The sequence below is a fragment of the Rhinolophus ferrumequinum genome, chromosome 21, assembly GCF_004115265.2.
Source record: "Rhinolophus ferrumequinum isolate MPI-CBG mRhiFer1 chromosome 21, mRhiFer1_v1.p, whole genome shotgun sequence".
In the NCBI taxonomy this organism is placed as follows: Eukaryota; Metazoa; Chordata; class Mammalia; order Chiroptera; family Rhinolophidae; genus Rhinolophus; species Rhinolophus ferrumequinum.
This window is the reverse complement of record NC_046304.1, coordinates 21,228,898-21,252,260: the sequence shown is the minus strand read 5'-3', so window position 1 is coordinate 21,252,260 and position 23,363 is coordinate 21,228,898. Positions and strand designations below refer to the sequence as shown.

The following is a 23,363-nucleotide window of genomic DNA, read 5'->3' as shown; positions in this document are numbered from 1 at the left end:
ATGCTTGCATATGCTGTGAAGAGCAGTTTGTTTGAAGTCCAAAATAGGAAGGAAGACCCTGAGAGGATAGAGGCACATCCTATTCCTTTAAGAGCAATAGGTGAGGCAGGTGGAAAATGGTAGCGGCAGCCACACCCTCTTAAAAGGAGGACTTGGGGTAGGGCCTGGACAAGTGCCACCAGCATGCCCACACTCCCCTATTGACCGTGTGACCCCTACGCGGCCCCTCTCCTTTCTGGGCCTCACCTTTGGAACCCTCCTGGACCCTCACCCAGAGAACCCATCACCTCCCTGAGTCCCTGACACCCACTTGGCTGCTCATCTCTAAACCCTGGACCTCAACTTTATGTCTGTATTTCCTATTTTCCCTGTGTTCTTATTTCTAGCCCAGCAGGACTGCCCCAGGGCCCACCATCCACCCATCCATCCATCCATCCATCCATCCATTAATTTGACAAATATTTATCAAGCACCTGTACACCTAGGGAACCCATAGATGTTAGCACTTACCACGTGGCCCCTCCCATGCATGGGGAGCTCACAGGCTGAGGGAGGAAGTCAACCAGCATGGGAGCCCCTGTTTGTAATGCTCTATGCTAGGAGAAGAGAAGGGGGGTGCTATGGAAGTCTACAGGATCCGTCCTTACTCAAGCTAGATGGTCAGTGAAGGTTGCCTGCAGCGTTGCTGGTATTCAAGGATTGGTGAACACTAGCTGGGAGGAAAGACATTCCAGGCATTGTGAACAGCCTAAGAAAAGGAACCAGTTGTGAGTGGTTAGTGTTAGAGAACATAAAACCTGGCTCAGGAAGTGGAGAGAGAAGAAGCTGGGAGGCAGGCTGGGCTGGTCTAAGCAGGGCCTCGCAGCCCAAATGGAGGATTTGGACTTTAATCTTAGGAGTTCATTCTCCCCCAACTTCCGTTAATGTTGCCATGCAACAAATAGTTAATGATAGCCCGCAGGGTGTCCTGCACTAGGTGAAACTGGGTCAGAAAGAACCACCAGGCAGCCTCTGTTCCTAGAGACCCTGAAGCCTTTGGGACAGACAGAAAGACATATCATAGAAAGGTAAATGGTGGCACAGGACTGCATGCATAAGCACCCAATGATCAGACGGGAAGTGCTACAGGACTCAAGAAGAGAGAGTGGGAAAGGGTGAGCCAGGAAAGCTTCCTGGAGGAGGCAGGACTTGAGATGCAAATTAGCAAACTCAGCCATATTGTAGGGGAGCAGAAAGTTCTGAGAGGACCGGCTGACCCCAAAGGCCCTTGGAAAACCAGAAGTGACTCTTAGGGAATGAGCAGTCCTGGGGCAGGAGAGAAAAATGGGGCAACTGAGCTAATTAATAGGTGAGGAGCTGTGCCAGAATAAGACAGGTGGGCAGGACTGAGTGGGGAATGTCCAAGGAATCCCTCCGTGTGCAGCCATCGGGGGGCCAAACCCCACATGCCCAAGGCCAGGCATCTGGCAGGGAGGGGCCGCCAGGCTCATAAGCATCCACTGAATTCTCACTTTTTTTATCTTGTTAAGCCTGTGAATGTAGCTACATTGGGCATGACTGACTGCCCTGCAGTGTGTTGTTGGAGTGTTGGGAGAGAGGAATCACCCCAACACCACACCATGATGCCACTTCACTGGGAAATGCAGACAGGAAAGCCCTAACCCAGGGGCTCACATGGGCTCGGTGGAAAGGAGGGAACTCACCCAGGGCCACTTGGCCAATGGTGGAAGAGCTCCCTGAGTCTGCTAATGGCATAGCATGAATTCCATGTGCTGAGAAGTCCTCCTGTCCTGCCCACGCCACACATGCCCTGATGTCTACAGTCAGAAGATCTGTGTCACAGTTACAAGCCTGCAATAGGGCCTTTCCTCCCATGCCAAGGCATAATGGATCATGCCCATTTCTCATCAGGGTCAACAGAAGAGGACTTCTTACCCCAGTTTTTATATCTGAGTGCTAGTTTATGAGCCAAGTGACTAAAGTCTAAGTAGCGAAGCCGTGTTTGCTTGATAAATGAAGCACTGGAACTCCCGAGATGCCACATTTGCTAAACCTGCACCATAAGCTTTTCTGTAATGATAAATTCTCTCTGGAGTCAGGCAAAGCTAAAAGCCACCGGCACCCCCGAGGATAGTCTTCTGAAGAATTGTGGCTCACACAGACATAGCTCAGGAAAAACTCTGAGTATTGATTTCCCTCACATGACTGCGCTGTGTTAGCAGTAAAATCATAAAATCCTGGAATGCTGGAAAAGCCCTGAGAGACCATCAAGGACTAGCCTTGCCATGATTTTGCTAATGGAGAAACTGAGGCCCAGGGAGAAAAGGTTGCCTTGGTAACTGGCTTGGCTGCAACAGAGCTGGGAGTTTAGTTAGTTGAGCTCCAGCTTTGTGGTAGCCCTGGGGAAGAGAAACCAGTCCCCCACCTCTTTCCCTAAAAGCTTGAAGGAGGAGGCAGACATGTCAGCCAAAAACTACAATAAGGTGTTGCAGGTGACAAGATAAAATGCAAAGCTGGACACCAGCGTCCAAAGGTAGAAGGAATGGATGGAGAAGGCTTCCTGGAGGAGGAACACAAACTGAACCTTAAAAGTCAGGTAGGTGATTGCAGGCTGAGAAACAGGAAGAACCATACGGGCAGGAAGGCAGAAGAGCAGAGGTGGAGATGCTGTGCACACCTGATGGTTTAAGGAATGATGAGAGAAGACACTGGAAGGCAGATCATGGAGCATTTTCTTCAGAAAAGGAGCTTGGATTTTATCAGGAAAGATGGTGACGTGATAGAGTCTACATATTAGGAAGATTAGATTGGGATCAGAATGGAGAAGGATACACGGGAAGCAAAGAGGTCAGATAGGAGACTGTTGCATAGTCCAGAAAGGAGCTGATGACAGTCTCAAGAAGAAGGGACACTTGCATTGACTTGTGATAATGGAATATGACTTGCTCATACATGGAGGTTAGGGAGAGAGAGGAGGGGTCAAGTCTCTTTTATAAAAAGACCATGTCCTTTCCTCCAAACGCCATCAAGAACAACTAATCAGGTCTAAAATTAAGGACCCATATACCCAATGTTCTTCAAGTTGTAAGTGAAGGTCCCTACAACAGCTATTAGAGGTGAGTTACAATATACCATTTGGTTAATAGAAGCCACCTTGCTAACTCAGGATAAACTGCCACCTGAGATTTCCTTAAGTTTGAGGATTTGGGTTCTATTAAACAAAGTATTTCCTGTTGTAGAGAGGAGAGGCTAACTGCTCTAAAAACCAGTCCTTAAATCTTTGAAGTGGTTTGTTGTCACAGTCCAGTACATTTGGCAGTGGCGCTCTGCTCCATACCGTCATTGAGGGATCCAGGTTTCTCCCATCTTGTGACTCTGTCCTCTAGGACATCTCTTGACGTCCTCAGCCAAATTGTCCCACATCACTTCTACCTACATCTCATTGGTGAGAACCAGTCACATGCCCAACCTAAAGGCAAAGAGGACTGGGAAAGACCACCAGCCCAGGAAGATGAGAATTCCCGTGCTAGAACACTCATGGTCTCTGCCATGCTACCCTAGTTTGTTTCTGCAGTGGATTCATAGTTTAGCACATGGCATTTTCTTAATGAGGATGCTCTGGACACTCGCTGGCCACTTGGTGGGCAGGATTTGCCCAGCCACCCCTGATCTAAAGACCCCCAAGCAGGCAAGAGTGCCTCCTACCCAGGAGGCCACTGAGCACAGACCGTGTGCTGCATCCTGTGCCCTGGCCTCTCTATCCTCAAGAGAGGGCTCAGCCCTCTGCCTGCCAACCTCCCCAACACCAGGAGCTTTCTGTCCTCCACGTGTTCTTCCTAATAGATGGCTCTTCCCTTCCACACCCGCCAGAGACAGAGGCTCTAAGACAGTCGTTGAGAGTTACTGCAGCCCAGAGAAAGGACTGAGAGAATGAAAGTGATTCATCAAGAAGACTTATAAGCCGATTGGGCAACTCGTGATCAAAGCTGTTTAGCTACCTAAAGGGATAGCAGATAAATTACAGCCAAACGAATTAACAATTATAACTTTGGTATCTTACATTGTGAAGGCTCATTGGAATTACCTGTTACCGGGTTTTTACAGTTTAGGGGGAATTATTTGGGGGTATCTGACTCTGCATGTTCATCTTGCTTTGAACAACTGAAGGATGGGTCCCAGGGAAAGAGAGTGAGATAGATATTAATCAATGAAATCTTTTCCTTGGTTTACTCTTTCAGACCTGTTTTTTTCCCCTCCAATCCTGTTTGATTTCTAGCAGGTAATGGCTCATAACACTGGCTACCCATAACAAGCTGTGCTCTTTCTCTCTCCCCACTAACGTCACCGTCAAGTAGCTAATGATTCGTAAACAGGCATGACAGCATGCACATGTAGCTGCCAATTAAAGGACTCTGACTTAGCCCTTTGGGAAAATCAAGGATCCTTAAATAATTCAAATAACCCCTGCCCTGACTCAAGGTTGGGTAAATTTTACAAACTTGATTTTCTTAAGGAAACAGAACTTTTGGACTCTTTTGCTAATGACAAAGGATAGGATCTTCACTATATTGAGCATCTGCTATGAGTCATATAAACAATGTGCTAGATTATGTTCATATATTCTCTCATAAAAACTCCAAGCCCGAAGAACATTCCTCTTTCACACAGAGGTAACTGATACTCAAAAAGATTCAATAACTGACCCAAAGTCACCAAGTTAGCTGGTGGTGGAGCTGAGCTCCAAGCTTAGACTGTCTAACTCCAAATTCTTTCTCATAGTTGCCGCTCCCAACGCAATCCCCAAGTAAGGTGTCTGCCTGTGGGTTTCTCTGGAAGCTTCCAGAGATAAGACCGTTGATGAATATTTTTAAAGAAGCTCCTAGGAAAGGACAAAACTTGAACCCAGAGGACAGTGTGATGGTCAACTCAGTGTAAGGGACCATCCTTCCCCTCACAGATGGCTGAGCAGTCCCTCAGAAAGAGGCTGGACAGAACAGGGGAGGGGGAGACCGGTGGTTCAGGGTGGGGCAGGACAAGAAGTCAAAAGACACGGGTTCTTGTCCAAACCCTGCCTTCAACTTGCTAGATAACCTCAGCCAAATCATTTCGCTTCTGTGAACCTCAGTCTTCTCATCTGTAAAATGGTTGTCACTATTTGGATATGGCTATCCTACACTGAGGGGAAAAGAAGAGACCTTCAATAGAGCATCCTGAGACATGCAGGAATCTCTTAGTAGGTCTCTGATACTGAATGGCTTCTCTCAGGAACTGTGGCCATCACCTGGGATTAGACAAGAAGGGTTACCTTGAGGTGGGGACTAGAGGATAGTGGTGCAGGGCTGTCCAAACTTGAATCCTGACTCCACCACTTACCAGCAGTGAGATATTGGGTGAGCAAGCTTCTGCACATCTGTGCCTGTTTCTTCATCTCTACAACAGGGGCAACAATAGTACTACCTCATACTTAATTCATGCAAAGTACCAGGACCAGAGGGCATCAGTCCAGGCTCCCTCCCTCCACCCACCCTCTCACCCTCTATTGTGGTGGGATATGCCAGTCTCCCCACCACCCAACAGGAGGGCTGAGGGCCATGGAATCATCTCAAGGAGTCCAGCAAAGAGCTTGAATGGGAATTATTTGTTTAATCTTTGAAAGGCGAGCACCCAGGATTACCTTGTGGTCTGACAGTCTGTGTCTGCTCATCTGAGATGTTCCAGACTTGCAGGAGATGTTTCACTTCGAGTCCCACTTTATCAGAGCAACAGGAAATACATCTGAGCATTTTGTGGTTAAGTCAATATTCCTTATGATTTCATGATTTCTTCTGACACTCATCTGAGTTGGGGACAAGGGAAGTGGGGTAGGCAGCGTAACATTTTTGAGTACCGACTCTGTGACAGACCCTGTATACACCTTAACTTGGCAGATAAGGGCACTGAGACTTGGAGTGGGGTGGCATGTGCTTTTGGTCATCCAGAGCCAGGATTTCACACTAGGTCTAACTGACCCCAGTTCAGACGGTGGTCTCTTGGGGAAGCAGAAAGGGATGTTGCCAACCCATGTTGCCAGCCAAAGGCTGCCCTCTCTTACCACGTGCCTCCAGCACTGAGGTGCATTCTGCTGGGAGGTGGGTGGGGACGGAGGAGGAGTGGCCTCTCAGTTTAGATCTGTAATCTGGGGGATTTTCCCGGCAGCCACATTTAGTATAAAGAGAACCTCAGCAGAGGACTTAAGGATCATTTACATATTCTTAGTCACAGCGCTAAATTGGGCTTAGATCTCAGTCTAGGCACTTCATCACTCTGAGCAGGGGTGCCTGCCATCATTTTCTTCTCCAGCCTTCGCATCTGGTTTAAGAAGCCTTGCTCCGATCCTTGGGACCACCAGGGGGCAGCAATGAGCAGGAGACATTGTCCAACAGGGCCAAGAGCTCAGGCATGAGGTATCCTTGCCCTTCCCCACTCAACCTGTGCCAAAACTCCACAAAAGGAAGGTTTTCCCCTAGGTACAGTCCCAGGCTGAGGGAGGACATTTCTGGAGCTCACATTACAAGACAAAAACTGTGGTAGGCATCTCGGTCTGCATGTCACTTCATTTTAATATTCCCTCAATCCCTAAGAAGTAGAGATACTTATTCCCATTGTGCAGATGAGGAAAACAAGGCTCAAAGGGATTTTTCAAACGTCCTTTTAAGGAAGGCATAGCAACAGCTGCCACTTATTGAGCAACTGCTCTGTGCCAGGCACTTGGCTGAGCCCTTTCCAGCATGCGCTCGTTTACTGGATTTCATCAGCTCTAAGTCAACTGTGAGGATCAGCATTATTTTATGTGACAGTAAGAAACGAAAACACTAGCAGTTAAACAATAACGCAATGCTAAGAGGCCACTGATGTTAGGATGTGGGGAAGTGCGTAGTTCACAACCAGTGAAAGATAAATATTCTCGTAACAGTGAGATATGTACTGTTACTCCCAGTTTACAGATGGGGCAACTGAGCCAATAGGTGACAGGTCTAGAACCCAAACTCAGGTCTACCGGAGTCCAAAAGCCAGTCTTTTCACCCTACAGTGCCACCCCCAAGTATTGACTAAGTATCGGACTATTTCAGTGTTCTAGCACTCTCCTAGGCCGTCTTGTTTCGTCTCCCCAGCAAACCTGGGGGACGGTACTGGTGTCCTCCTGGTGGCCTTTCCTCTTTGCATGCGGAGAGAGAGAGAGAGCTCGAGTGTCTCTTCCTCTTCTTATAAGGACACTAATCCTATGAAGCTAGGGCCTCCATCGTTACCAACCTCTTTAAAGCCCTTATCTCTAGATACAGTCACATGGAGGGTTATGGCGTCAACATAAGAATTTGGAAGGGACACAACTCGAGCTATAAGAGGTACAAATGAGTTTAGACTCCCGGAGCCAGTGGTGTATTTATGTTTCCATTGCAGTCCTTCCTGGTGGTCAAAACATTCAAGATTACATCTACGAAAGGGCAATGGTCTGCCGAGTTCCCCTTCATAGTGTTTCGTAGATCCTATAGACGCACCCTATAGACTTTGTAACTATCACTGGGAGTCATACGAGACCACCCGCTCAGCCATTCAAAACTGGAACCATTTAGTGGAAAAGAAAGTCTTTTTAAGGCTATAAAGTACTCTGACCTGTGTAAGAAACATGGGCCAGTGTGCCCACAATGGTGGCATTGCTAGGAATGGTGACAAGGAAGCCACAGTTGAAGGACTAATAGGAAGTGATAGATGGGATTTCACAATGATAATGAGCCCCCCACGGATATTAATTATTTGGGGAATTATGGAACACAGTGTGAGGTTATAAACAGCATAGGTACAGAGCAATTACCCCTCTTTGGAAAATTACCTAAGATTCAATTAAATGTGGATTCAGTCGTTGCAGTGCTGAGCTGGAAAGATTGGACCTCAGAGCTCAGCCTCGCCTCTGAGAGTTAACTGGCTCAAGAGCATAAGCTTTCGATTCCACACCTCACCCTTCCAGAATCCACACATGTTTTATGCCCGTCCAGCATCCCCCCACAGAAAAGCTACAGGAAGGAGGTAATAAAAGATGGATGATGGCAACTGCTTCACGCACACAGAAACCCCCTGCTGGGCCATCTCAGGCTCAGAGGCACGCTCAGTGCAGAGCCTTATCCGTGCAGTGTCACAGGCCCAGGGAGGAAAAGCCTCCGGGCTCCTGCACGTGGGTTCCAGGGTTGCTTCTGCTCTGTGCGCCTCCTGCTACAGCAGTGGAGTCGCAGGGGGAGAGGGTGGCTGTGGCTCATTCGGACATCCTTGCTGGTCTTCCAGAAGCCTCCCGGTGGAGTGCTGCATGTGGTGTTGCTGCCACTGCCACGGCCACTCAGGGAAGCCACCGGCCCCCAACCTGGAGAGCTAGTGTGAGGTTTCACTGACGCCGCCCACATGGGCAGCACAGGGATACACCAGTCTCCCCACCACGAACATCCCGCCCTTCCTTACTCAGGGTTAGACTTGAAGCTTGGTGCTGGGTCGGCTGAAAACCCTCCTACCTAGTTCAGACTCTGTTCTAGGGCCTGTGCAGGCACAGTTAGGGGTGGAGAGAGGGGTGGGCAATTGGCATCAGGTGAAGACGTGAGGGTTGCAGAGGCCAGAGCCGGGCAGGCTTGCCTTGTGTTCAGTCTGTCCTGCACCCAGCACCCAATCACTCACACTCACACTCCCAGCTGGGCAGAAGCCACCCTGAGACAACGGAGTGCTCCCCCAACACTGTCCCCACCCAGATGTGTGGAAAGTGGATTTTGAATGGAGCGAAAAGCCAGCATCATAGCAAAGGCATTGAGGTGGGCTTCGCTTTAAGAGAGCACGTTAAGTGAACGTTTCAACCTAGATCCAACTCCTGTTTCAAATATACCCATTGAAAAAAGCAAGGGCGTAAGAGGCCTCAGTCCACCACGCCCCTGCCCTCCCCACTCATACAGAAATGTCTCATTGCTACCATGCAGGTGATGGCATTTTAAGGGAAAGAGTGGGATGACGGAGATTGAAGCCAGATGGTTAGCTGAGTAGCAGAGTGAAGCCCCAGGGGGGACTGCAGTAAGGAAACAGAGTGCTCAGAGCTGCCCCGTATACTCCCTGGAGGACCTTCACACCTTACTCTGAGTGAGTGGATCTTCTTGCTCTTGTGCAGTACACGCCTTGCATAACCGTACACAGCGGCTCCGAAATAGTCCCATCTAGCGTACAGCGACGTCCGTCGTGCTGGTCTCTTTGGGACTCTTCAGTTGCTGATGCTCAAGGGTGGACGTTGGACCGAGGGATTATCTTAGAAAGATGGAAATGCAACCAAACGGCGGAGGGGGGTGGAGGAGGAGGAAGACGACGGGAAGAAAATACAAGGCAGAGATGCAGTCTGGAACCCAAATGGCCCCTTTCTAGCTTACAGAGCTGAGTGTGTGGGTCAGAGAAAGGGGCTGGGGGCATCAGGACCCCCTAATGCCCTGTCATGAGGACCACTGCAGCACTGACAAGTCAGGGGGAGACCCTGGCCTGGGCCCCAGAAAGGAACAGGCAAAGAGACACTTAAGGCAGTAGCCCGGCCCAGGGTTGGAGGGAATGCAGAAAACCTGGGGCCCTGAGGAGTGAGGTGGCTGGCACACATCGGCCGTGATAAGTGGCCAAGCCAGGCCTGTGTGACTCCCCTGCATGAGGCCGCCTCCCCGCCCACATCCCTGCAACACTTCCCCTCTCCCCGTTTCAACCAACAAATCACACAGCAAGGAAATTTGCTGAGAACATGCTGCCAGCAGTGCCGCCAGCACTTGCCCAAGAAATTGTGTCCAGATGAAGATGCGATTATAATGATGTGGTAGCATGCGCAGACACACCAGAAACACTTTTCTGCGAGGCAGCTCCTCCACTGGGCATGGAAGGGGAGGGTGTGCATTTAGCAGGGGCTGTTTCCTGCAAGTGATGTATGTTCACTGCAAGTGCATGAGTCACAGTAACAACCATGGAGAATTTTTCAGTCACCTGGGGCTGCTTCCGAGGCACTGAGCACTACACCCCAGCCCAACACTCACCCATGTGGCTGCGGTTCTGTGTTGCCTGAGGCGCCCCCTGCAGGCCAGGTCTCTCTTTACCTGCGTGCCTTAGCCTGGGCAGTTCCCTTGACCAAGAATGCCCTTCCCACTCCGGACCTGCCTAATGAAACACACAGTCATTCTAGACTCAGCTCAGAGGTGACATCCCTCCATAAAGCGTTTTTTGTTTGTTTGTTTTTTAAGATTTTATTGGGGAAGGGGAACAGGACTTTATTGGGGAACAGTGTGTACTTCCAGGACTTTTTCCAAGTCAAGTTGTTGTCCTTTCAATCTTAGCTGTGGAGGGTGCCGTTCAGCTTCAAGTTGTTGTCCTTTCAGTCTTAGTTGTGGAGGGCGCAGCTCAGCTCCAGGTCTTGCTGCCGTTGTTAGTTGCAGGGGGCGCAGCCCACCATCCCTTGCGGGAGTCGAACCGCCAACCTTGTGGTTGAGAGCCCACTGGCCCATGTGGGAATCGACCCGGCAGCCTTCAGCATTAGGAGCACGGAGCTCCAACCGCCTGAGCCACCGGGCCGGCCCCTTAACGTGTTTTCTGATCCCCCCACTCCATATTGGTCTGGCCATGCCTTGTCAGGGCCCCCACTACTCCTGTACGTGCTTGCTCCATTATAGCACTTGCTTTGTTATGTGCTTGCCTGTTCTTTCTAGACTGTAAGCCCCGTATGTGTTGGGAAGCACCACGTCTTACTTATCTTCATAGCTTCAATTCCTAGCAGTTTTCCTAGAACAGATTAGGTATAAATAAATGTTTATTGGACATGGAAGGTAGAGGGGTGGGTGGGTGGGTGGAGGGATGGATGGATGGATGGATGGATGGATGGATGGATGGATGGATGGAAATAAAACTGCAGAGGCTGTCTGCCCCGTGACACCAAAGCTGGAAGGGTTCTTGCAGAGCTTCAGAGGCCTATCTAGAGCCAGCAAGGCCCAAGATGAAAGTCATGTTAGAATGAGGCAAGTTACGCCTTCCAAAACACATCTTGTTGCCCTTTTGCATAAACAATTCACATTTTCTGCTCCTGTCACGTTCTTTCCCACTCCTAGACATTTTTGCAATGGATATAACCTTATTATTTTATTATTAGTCACAAACCATGGGTAGTTCACTTTTTAAATTGATTTTTGTTGCTTATGAAAGTGCTGCATCAGCTACTACTGCTTAGTTTCCAGCCAGCGTAACAAACAACTCTGTGTGTGATTCTAGTGCTGTATTCTGATTGGGTGAACCCTCTGTGGTCCAGATGTTTCCCAAAACCGGTCATGGAGGATCCTACACAAGGGGGCAGGCTGGGATTCCTGCTCTTGTAGGGAAATCACATCCTGTATTTTATATAGTACATAATAAGTTTGATCTAGTCCATGTGAATATTTAACAATGTGTCATTTGATGGTTTCTACAGATGAAGCCTCCCCAAATACATTTCCTCTCGGTTCCAATTTTAATCAAATGGCAGTGTTTAGATAAGTTGTAAGACCACCTCTGTGATTGATTGGTGATGTCTGCCATATGCCCAGAATGGGAGGAGGGGGAGCAGTCACCTGGTTTGCCTTATAGACCACCACCTATGCTATACTACATCCGGGGGTTACCTAGTCTGAACACAGCGGCTGCAGATGAAAAAGCTAAGTTCCTTAGAGAGGACAGTGGGGTAACAGCAGAGCCAAGATTAAAATGTCTCCTGACCCCCCCTCCCCATTGGATAGACCTGGGTTTGAATCCTGCCTCTGCTGCTTCTTAGCTCTCTGGTTTGGGCAAGTTACGGAAGTCTGCTCCCCTATTAAACGGAAGTGATGACACTTCACTGGCAAGGTTGTCGTGGGGACTCAACTGCTCAGTGAAACTATTTCCCTTGTTGGGGTCTGAAGAACACACGCTCCTCTCTCTCAAATGTCTGCCGCAGCCTGTACCCACTTCGGAATTGCCTCTGCTTTCTGCAGACCCCACCCCCTGTGGTCGATTGTTTCTTTAGGCAAGGCAATGTAGGCAGTTGTTAAAAGTGTATTCTGCCTGATTCTAATTCCAGCTCTACCACCTACTAACCATGACCATGGTCACTTAAATGCTCCAGTTTCCCCAGAGATCCGGTGGAGGGAATAGAAGTACCAACCCCATAAGGTCGTCAGGATTCAAGGAGTCGGTATAAGCACAGAGCTTAGTAGGGGTCCAATAAACGTCAGCCATGTCTATACCATCAGTTAGTCTACAGTCTTCTGGGCAAGCAGTAGGTGTTCTCAGGGGCATTGTGAGGATTAAAAGACACACTATTCTGAAAAGCGCCTCCCTGGCACGCAGTAGGTGTGCTGCAACTGGCAGGCGTTATTAACTGCTCAGTCTCTTGACGATGACTTGTGCTTCTTCCTGATGCCATCTCTACTGCTTTGACCTTGTGGGTTGAACTCTCCCTGAAGCCGGCAGAGGCAGGGGATGGACTGCCTCCCTGCTTCTGCCTACGAGGACATGTCTCCCCTAGGATCCCATTGCTGGCTCTGTTACCGACTGATTTGTGGATTTGATTTTAGTATTTGATTTGATTTTAGTATTGTTTAAAAGGAGCACAATATAATCATTTGTGAACACACTTAAATCACTCAGCAGGATGCAATAAAAATATCAAACTGAGAATTATGGCTTAAAAAAGCAGGCTCTGATTTCCCCTCCAACTGTGGGGGCAAGGCAGAAGTTTGCACTCGTGGTGGAAGGTGGAAAAATAAGGGGGACTTCACGGGGCCACCTGACCCTAGAACCGGGGCCTCCAAAGCACACTACCCTTCAGGCCTTGCCCCCTACAGATGCTACTGAGAAACCCAGAGAGGTTAAGTGACCTGCCCAAGGTCACACAGGAAAACTTGCCATCAACTAGTCCAGGACTCAGATGTGATTTGATGCCTAGCTCAATGCAGAGCCCATGGAAACCTAAATGGTGGACCCTCTGCTCCTGTCTGACTTGGAGAGGGCCGCCCCTGGCACACATCCTCTGTACTTGGGCTAGGAGAAAGCAGGATGGCTCTGGCAATTCCTTCATTCATTCGATAAACAAGCATCAAGCATCGACTACGTGCCAGACCCTGTACTAGAGGCCTGAGGCCCAGTGAGCAGGAAAAGATGTGGGTGTGGCTAGAGAGGGGGATGTGAATTGGGACAGGCAGGTGGGACCAGCCACCCGACGGACACCTGGGATGAAGGACTTTCACAAGCACTTCCTAACCTAAATATTCAACACACACATGTGAATGCTGGGCAAGGTGCTTCCTCAGGGAAGCCCTTGGAGTTGCAGATTATTAGCTCTGTTTTGCAGATAAGGAAACTGAGGTTCAGAGTAGTTAGGTAACTTAGCCAATACCACACAGCCTTTCAGTGGTGGTGCTCTGTTATTACTACTACCCCTCAGTTCTGCGGGCTGGGGGAGGAGGAAGAGAACAGACCCCAGGATCTAGGGATGGTGGCAGGAGGGGGCTCAGGAAAACAGGAGCCCCTGGAGAGAAGGTACCCTGTTTGACTCACCTCTGTAGCCCCAGTGCCCAGCCCTGTACCTGGTACATCATAGGTGCTTGTTCAACTGGACTGGACCCCTGGGCCGGCTGGGCTAACAAAAGCCCGCTGAGGCCTTTGTAACAGCCCAGACTGCACCCCCACTTCTGTTCCCTGCATCCCCAGAAGCCACCCCTGGTCTCAGGCTAAGCGCTGCCTGGTCAGCGGGCGCCTCTCTGAGCAAGCCGAACACCCCTCCTGACTATGTTCTCCGCAAAACAGATTACAAAGGGGATTTTTTTTCCCTCCGCTGTCCAGGCAGTTTTTCCCAGAGTGAAGGCTTTCTGCCGGCTCTGAGCCAGGGCCAAACTGGCCTCATCTTGATCCTTTTCTCCAAACACACAAAGGGAAGAAAATACATTCTGAGCCAAATATTAAGACCAGACCAATCACCTGAGGGCTGCCCACCCACTTTCCACCCTTTATCCTGGATCGTCATAAGTGAGACCCCCTACGCTCAAAACTGGAGATTCTGGAAGAGTGTAGATGCTGTCTGGTCCAGGCCTCTTAATTTATGGACCAGGTAAGTAAGGCTCAGAGAGGTTACAATTTCTGCCCAAGGAACCCCATAATCCACTGGCACCTCATGTGGGTGTTCGAACTCTGCATGGTAAGCCTTGGCGTTCCTGAGAGATACTTGGAGGTCACCGCAGGGGCCAGAAGACTGAGCACAGACTCAGCTCCACCTCACCTGCACCCATAGCAGCTTACCTTTGCTTATTACATTGGTGCCTGTATCACATTGGATTTGAAGTGGGGGTGGGTGGCCTATGGCTTTGAAAATTTGCAAATCACTTTCAAGAGTAGGGTTTTTGGAGTCCTAGAGACCTGGAATCAATGTAATTTGTGACCCAGGAAAATGTTTGCCCGACTGGGCTTCGCTTTCCTCATCTATAAAATGGGACAACAATCCCAACCTTGCTGCCTGCTGAGAAGATGAAACAAGCTAACTTGGTGACAGGGCCTAACGCCTGGAGGGCACCTGACAAATGGGACTGCCCGTCTCCCGAGAAGCCCCAACAGTGCTCCTCTCACAGTACTACATACTACGTTTCATTTCTGGCACCATCACGATGACGTGGTCACAACTGCTGAATGCTGGCTTTCCAGCCAATAAAACGCAGGTGGAGTTTCCAGAGAGAAGTCTTCAGAAGGAACACAAAATCCCTGCGTATGTGCCACAGGTTGTCAGAGCGTGCCTCAGAGTTTCTGGTCATCAGAGTGTGAATCTGTGTTATGGATGCAAAAGCACAGCCAGGTGGCCTCTTTTGCCTGGTCATTGTACTCCATGAGCCAAGCCGCTAGTGGGAAGACAGAGGGCAATAACAACTCACAGTGACACCACAGCTCCGGTTTATTCAGCATCTATTACGCACCAGGTACTCTGGGAGATATTTCATCTTGTTATAGAGCAAGGCAGGAAAAAAAAAAAAAAACATTTGGTTTTAGAATTGCCTTTCCTTGGAAAAAATACATGAGAATAGGTTGATCTTGCTCCTGGAAAGGGGAGCAAAGCATATGAGGCAAGAGAGCGGAGGAGAGGGGCTCGGACTGGGCTCTGTGAAGGAGACTGGCTTTGAGGCAGAACCCTCCTCCAGCTCCTTCTGGCATCTCCCATGTGTGCTAATGCGGCCTTGGGGGGTTGGCGTTCTGTGGAACTGAACAAGAGCCTACGTTTCATGCCCTGTCCCACTGATGCAGAACAGAGACCGGAAGACGTCAGCCGAGGGTGGCAGCTGGGTTGTGCATACCTTATGTTCAAAACTCACAGTAACCCTCTGAAGTAGCTAATTTCTCAGCGTGATCCTTGTGCCGAAAAGGGAGGTCAGAGAGCCTCTGCCCCTCGCTCCAGGTCCCCCCGAAGTCAGCGGCAGAGCCAGGATGGACACCCAGCTGGGTCTGACCACAGAGCATGTGTTCCTGACATGGGTGTTCCCAGCAGATGGTTCTCAGCCAGGTGGGCTAGTGAGGAAGAGGAGGAAGCCAGGCAGGCCAGACGAAGACCGTGAGCTAGCCCAGGAAGGAACCCACAGGGGTATCCCTGAGCCTGAAGAGATTTGCTCAGGGTGGCCTCTTGTGCAATCACTGAATCAAGAGGCCAAATAGCTGACATGACAAAAGAGCCATGTGGGCATGAGGTGAGCTAGGTAGGCATCTCTCCTTCCCCCTCCTTTTTCTCTCCTCATGCCTGTTCTACCCTTTACAGGGGCAGAATGAATATACTCTTATGCGGTTTCATCATCCTCTCAGCATCCCGCCTCAGCAGCGTCCCAGCCAAGGCCTCACAGTGTGTGGGTTGCAAACACAAGGAAAAGGCCCAAGAAGCTTGGCAAGGGCCTAGGAGACTGGCCCACTCCCTTGGGGCAGCTCAGACGACAGACACGTCTTGGGCAGCTACGTTAACTGCAGCGCCACCTGCTGGCCTGCCTGGGGATCCGTGGTCTGGGAGAGGCTGGGACAGCCAGTGATTGAGGAACAGCACAGGGTGACCAAGGGCAGGGAGGAAGCAAACACAAGCTTCTCACTATAAAACAAAAACGACTGTACAGAGAATCCTCAACACAGTGGAGCAATAAAAGGCAAGCACCAGAGTATTCAGTCGCAAAAGTTCTGAGTTCTTTGCTCAGTTCATAAATTTAAGCAATTATCCAAAGCTACCAGTTCCACGGCTGAAAGAAAAACTGGTAAGGGAAGACAAGTTGTCATGGAAAGGCAGGAACTCTTCAAGGTTCAGTCGGGGGCATCTCTCCTCTCTCCCGGACCTGGCTCACCCACCCCACAGCTTCATACACCTGAGCCTCCCGTATTCACATCTCCATTCCTGATCTCTCTCCCAGCTCCAGACCCCCAGAGCCAGCTGCCTGGTGTCGTCTTCACTTGGCTGTCTGAACTGGCAGAAGTCCTCAGAATAAACCCAACTCAAAGTAACTTGACCTCAAAAGGGCAGAGATTTGCGGGTCTGTAGAACCAAATTGTAAGGAGAGCAGAGGTGGGGCTGGGCTATTTGTTGAATGACCAAAAGGGGTCGAAAAACATAAAAGAGTTTTTTAGGGGAAGGGGATGGGACCGAAGCCTTGGTGAGCTGCTGGGCACTTGTCTCATTTAATCAGACGCGGAGGCTAAATCCTGGGGCGAGAGGACGGAGGCTGTGTAGCTTACCCAAAGTCACACCGCTAGCCCATGAAAGAGAGAGGTCCAAGGTTCTGTCTGGCTCATCCCACTGCCTCTAATTCTTAAATCAAAATAATAGATTTAGGGTCTACAATTAAACAAAGAGTCTTAAGAGCCTTTAGAAGTCATCTCATCCACTGCACACCCAGTGCTTGAATCTTTCTCTTCCCATCCCATGCAGGTAGTTGGGTACCTGCTGCTTCAACACCCCGCATGATGGGGAACCTACCCCCAAGACAGTGAGTTTATTATTGACTCATACAGTAGGTTCAAAAGTTGAGCAGAATGTTTCCTTCTTTAGGATTAAATAAGGGACTACATGTAGCGTGCCTCGCACAGTGCCTGCAGAGTCAATGAATGCTGTCATCGTCTCCATTTCCCTTATTACAACTACTCTTGTTTCTGTCCTTTCCTTGGGATGCCCGAAAACAAATCTAATTCTTCTTCCCTGACACAATCCTTCAGATATTTGAAGACAGGGCTTCAGGGTCCCCCTAAGGCATTGCTTGCCCAGGATAAACAAATACTCCAAGCCACTTTCAGACACTCATTGGTAAGGAAGAATGGATGCTGTACATGCTGTGGTTTTCCCGCTGCTGTGGAGTGTGAGACTTCAGAAAAGCTGATGGCACAAATGATAAACAAGCCACAGCAGGGTAGCCATACTATCCGAATCATGACCTCTGCAGAAAAACGGAACATGATCAACCCCTGAACAGACCTTGGCTCATCACCAGAGCTTCACCAGCTACGTTCTTTGTCCACCCACTGTGGGAAACTGTTATAGCAGAAGAAAAAGAAACGAGTACCCCCCAAAGTTAATATACATCATTTTAGACCCGCAACCTTGCCAAAAGTCATTATTAGTCCTTCCCAAATCCACTCTGTTTACAGAGCTAATATTGAACAACATAGGGGACCCAATCCATTCTAATTATAGAATATTAGCCCTACCCCCAAACCCTCCTTATTTACAGATGGGGAACTAAGGTCCAGAGGAGAGCGGTGACATCCGAGGTCATGTAGGAAATTTGTGAACACCTGGTCAGTTTATGAACTCTAAAGAAAGGTGAGATAGTAAAGCAAACCTGCATGAACAAGGAAGAAGAAAGGAGCTGTTAGGTAAAAACAAAAAGAAAAGCTCCTAAAAGTCTTTCCTGGTGTGTTTCTCTCTCTCTCTCTCTCTCTCTCTCTCTCTCTCTCTCTCTCTCTCTCTCTCTCTCTCTCTCTCTCCCTTCCTCCCTCCCTCCCACCAATTTCCTATACAGACAATGTAATATAGTGCGACAGGCACAAGGTTGGAATCAGAGATTCCCAGGACTGTTTGCTGGCTCTGCCACTGACAACGTGTGAAATCTTGAACAGGCTACTTAACCTTTCTAATACTCAGGTTCCTCATTAATAAAATGAGAATAGGAACATCTCCCTCAAAGGAGTCCTGTGAATGTTAAATAAAGTAAGTATAGAGATTTGGTTCTCAGTAATGGTGGAGCAGCCTCTCTCAGACTAATCCTCTTGGAGACAGCAATTATAGACTCTGCACAAAATATTTTAAAACTACTAATTGATGACCCTTGAGAGTAGTGTCAAAGCAGCTAGAACCTGGAGGGTATAGAGCCCTTGAGGATAAGGGACCCTCACTGGGTGAAATACACATTTCTTTTTTATCTGACCTCTCCCTTAAGGGCACATCAAGTTCTCAGGGAATACTGGAGATAGAGCTCAAACAGAAAGCAGCAGTGAGTTAAAAAGTCACAAGTCAGAGTTCAGGTTTCCAGAAAGGCTGAAAACTGGGAAAAGATATCCTAGAAAGGAGGGACCCACAGAGGGGGAGACCCAAAATTGTATATAAACTTCCCAAAAATCATGGCATGAACCTTCAACCTCATCTGAAGACACTCCAAGTAACACAGGACAGCGGTTGAAAGAGCCAAGCAGTTATCTCAGCAGCTTCCAACGCAAGGGAGACAGGCTTTATAATTCAAGTCCCACCAAGTTAGAGAGACTTGATAAACACCTCGGGCTTTCCATTGAAATTCCAGAAGTTTCATTCCTTAGGATTTTCGATCACATCCCAAGACTAAGGGAAAAACTAAACTATACTCATTCTTATACAAAGGCTAAACAGCACCTTCACAAAATCAAAGTGATTCATCATTAATTTAACTGCCTGCTGGAACAAAGCTCAACACCATTCAGTGGAAGGTAACTGATCCCGGGTCACGGTACAGAGTTATCCACGTGTCCGCATACAATAAAAAGTGACTATGTTCTCCGTTAGACAATCAAAAACTACTGCACATGTGAACAAAGAGGGGAAATGAGAAAAGAAAAAACTAAGCAATCAGAAGAAACAGATCCATCTATAACTGTGTTGGAATTAGAAAACAACTTTAAAATAACAATGACAAGCATGTTAAATAACTGAAAAAGGAAATGTAAATAATGATAGACTTTTAGGCACGATATGGAAACTTTTCTAAAAAGCCGACTGGAACTGAAAAATACAATTATCTGAAATTTAAAAACTATAAGGATGGGATTATCAGAAGATTGTATAGAAAACAACAAATGAACACCAAACTTGAAGGCAATTTAATAGAAATTATTCAAATAAGACACAAAGAGAAAAAAGACAGAGAGAAGTGAACAGAGCCCCGATGAGTTGTAAAACAGTACTAAGCAGTCCAACATGCCTATAATCCCAGAAAGAAAGGAGAGAAGAAGGATGGGGAAGAAACGTAAGTGAAGAAATAATGGTCAATTTTTTTCCAAATTGACCAAAAGCCTCATTTTGTTCAAAGCCTCATTTTTTGTTCAAAAGCCTCATTCCACAGATACAGGAGCCTCAGCAATCCCCAAGCAGGATAAATACAAAGAAAACCACATCTAGGTACAGCATAGTTAAAATCCTGGAAACCAAAGAAAAAAGAAAACCTTAAAAGCAGTCAGAGGATAAAAGGCATATATAGAAGGCAGCAATGCAAAGATTATGATTGTTTCCTCGTCAGAAACAATGGATACCAGAAGACAGTGGAACATCTTTGAAATGCTAAAAGAAAACACTTAACAACCTGGAATTCTATAATAGTCAAAATCTATTTCAAAAATAAAGACAAAACTAAGACATTTTATAGATAAATGAAAACTGAGAAAAATTTCCACAGGTGTACCACATGTAAACTATACGCCCATAGTACAAGAAATTTCTTTAGCCTAAAGGGAGCTGATATCCAGTGGAAATTCAATACAGGAAAGAATGATGAACAGGAAGGGATGTAATTAGAATTTTATGTGAAGTGGTAGAACATTGATTCAAAATAGGCTGTGATTAGTTAGGGATGGATGCATGTTGTAAATCCTCGAGTAACAATTAATAATAATAATAATAATAATAATAATAATAATAATAATACAAAGAGGTATAAAGCAAAGGCCAATAGAGGAGATGGAATGAACTACCAAAACAATACTCAGTTAACCCAAAAGGTGAGTCAGGAAAGAGATAACAAAGGAAGAAGTAACAGTGTAGACAAATAAGAAACAAAGCAAGTTAGTGGACTTCAATTCAACCATATTAAGAATTACATTAAATGTAAGTGGATTAAACTCTCGAATATTGTCAGACAGGATAAAATCGCAACATTCAGTTAGGTTATTTACAAGAGATTACCTTATCTGTATAAATATTCTGACAGGTTAAAAGTAAAAGGATGGGTAAAAAAAGAGTATGAGAATGGGGAAACATAAACAGTAAGAATAAGATTTATACTTTTCTATTTCTTCCTTATGTTAGTTTTGTTCTGTTTGTGTTTTCAAGGAATTTGTCCATTTCATCTAAGTTTTTAATTTATTAGCATAAAGTTGTCTCATTATTTTTTAAATGGCTGTAGGATAGGTAGTGATGTACTCTTTCATTTCTGATATTGGTAACTTGTGTTATCTCTTTTTACTTATTCTTATTGATTTCTAATTTAATTATGTTTTGGTCATAAAACATACTCCCTGTGGTTTCATTTCCTTAAGACTTATTGAGATTTGTTTTATAGTCCAGCATATGGTATATCTTGGTAAGTGCCCCATGTGCACTTGAAAAGTATGTGTATTCTGTAATTGCTGGTGTAATGTTTTATAAAAGGCAATTAGGTCAAGCTGTTTCATAGTGTTGCTCAAATCTGTATCTTTACTGACTTTTTGTCTATGTATTCATCAGTTATTGAGAGAGGAGTATTGAAATCTCTAATTATGGATGTGTCTATTTCTCCCTGTCAATTTTTGCTTTGTGTATTTTTGAAACTTATCATTAAGTACTACATATTTAGAATTATTATAGCCTCTTGATCAATTAATCCTGTTATCATTGTGAAATAACCCTCTTTATCTCATGCAGTATCATTGTCTTGAAGTTTACTTTGTGTAATAGACATTGTGTTGAGCAAAAGAAGCCAAACACAAAAGAGCACATAGTATAAGTTTTCATTTATATGAAATTTGAGAAGAGGCAAAGCCACCTGTGGGGATAGAATCTGTAACAGCGATTGCCTGGGTAGGTGGGGGGCTGATTGGAAAAGGATAGGAAGGAACTCTCTATGGTGATTAAAAATGTCCTATATCTTGATTGAAGTGGTGGTTACATAGGTATATACATTCTTCAGAATTTGTTGAACTGTGTACTGAAAATGTGTGCATTTTGTTGTATTTTTTGTTCTTCAATTGAAAAAAAAAAAGATAGGTATAAAGAACTTGGCTGGGGCTTAATACAGAGTAAGTGCTCAACAACCATTAGCTCTCTCATCCTTCACCGTCTCTCTTCCCGACAGGTAAGTACATAGGTTGGGAAGATTTTATGGTCATTGGACCTCTGAGAACAAGAGTGACATGTTCCCCAAAGGAGTCCATCCACGGCATCACCCTGGAGTTGCTTTAGTCAGCGCCACGAATCAGAAACCACACCTTAGGCTTACGCCTAAAGCCATTTCATCCTGGACCCTTCTCCAGGTTTCGTCCTCCAGGTCTGGGGTCCCAGTGTTCCAAGCCAAGAAGGTAGAATTTAACTGGGTCATTCCAAGAGATGGGAGATTACAAAGTGTGGAAGTGGGAAGAGACTCTGAGAAGATCAGCATTTCTGGGAAGGTTATGAAAGATAACTAGTGTCAGAGCCAGATGTTGAAGGTCTGTGAAGTCAATGGAGTTTAGATTATCACGTAGTAGATGCTCAATAATTGTTTGTTGATTGAATAAGTGAGTGAATGAGCACTGAGTCAGTGGAGGCTGAACCTCCGGGGCTGACTGCTGCCCCCTTCTTCCTGTCTTGCAGCTCACCTACCTGCCCCCGCCATGGGGCGAGTGCCGATCCTCAGAGATGGGACTCGACTTCTTTCCTGTTTACAGTATCACCGCCTGTAGGATTGACTGTGAGACCCGCTACATCGTGGAGAACTGCAACTGCCGCATGGTCCACATGCCAGGTCAGTGCTAGAGGGAGGGTGGCCGCAGGGCCCCACTGGGGACCGCTGCTTTGCATTTCTCACCCTAATGGAAAACACTTCACCCACTCCACTAGGTTCCAAAAGCATGTTGTTGTGGGAAGAGTATTATTTGTGCCCAAACATTTAGAGAGCAGACAGAAACATCCACTCTAGCAATCAAGGCAGCATCCAGGTATCCAGAAGCATCCCGATGTATGGAGAACATTCCTCCCAATGCTCAATATGTCTGCTAATTGTTTGCTGCTCTTACCTCCTAGAGTTTAGTGCGCAGATAGCTGGATGCTTACAATCCTTACATCCTGGTGTGGTACACATGCAAACATCCAGTGGTTTCCAGATGTTTATTGCTTTCATCCAGATGTTTCCCTTCTTACATCCAAATGTCCAGCACTCTCAAATGAGGCAAAAGTCCATCCGTCAACAAGTAAACGTGTGTGCTGCTATTTCTCTTGTCAGACTGACAGGGCATGTGGTCATCTCATTGGAAGCAGTGGGCATGTCAGAGGCAGAACGTGGTGTGGGGGTTGATTAGGGCAGGAATCTGGGGGCCTTGGCTTCCAATTCACCCACCTGCGGTATTTCCTGGCCCAAGTTTCTAAACTTCTCTGTTCTCCCCTTCATGATCTTTAAAACACAAACATTAGTGGTTATGAGGACAAAATTAGGCTAAGAAATAAAAAATGCTTTGTAAACTGCCAACATCAGTGGTGGTTGTGTGCGTACATGGGGAGAGGGAACCGAAAGTCCTGTTCACTGAAGACATATTATGTGCCAGGATCTTTGCTATCGTATGTAATGGCTACTATTTTATGTTTGTGACATACTTTAATTATATTTAACTAAATCCTTATATCGGACATTTAGTTCCTTACCAACTGTTTTGTGTGACAACCGTTGCTGCAATGAACATCCTCCTATCTAAATTCTGAATTATTTCATGAGTAACCCGTCATTTATTTAGTAATCTAAGATGAGCATTATTGATCCTCAAAACTGCCTCTGAGGTGCCTAGAAGACAATGCAAAAAGGGAAACATACCAGTGAAATTATTATTATTCGAAAGGAGGAAGCATAACAGCTCCTCAGCTCTTG

The 23,363-nt window shown here is 46.9% G+C and overlaps 1 protein-coding gene across 3 annotated transcripts in view; it reads left to right on the top strand.

Moving 5' to 3' along the window:
• ASIC2 (acid sensing ion channel subunit 2) overlaps positions 1–23,363 on the top strand; it is a 1,003,508-nt gene that overhangs the window by 967,605 nt on the left and 12,540 nt on the right. For all 3 annotated transcript variants that reach the window (XM_033091177.1, XM_033091176.1, XM_033091174.1), the window contains exon 4: positions 22,100–22,250. In XM_033091177.1, the coding sequence (XP_032947068.1) occupies positions 22,100–22,250 (151 nt within the window). The remainder of the gene's footprint in view (positions 1–22,099; positions 22,251–23,363) is intronic.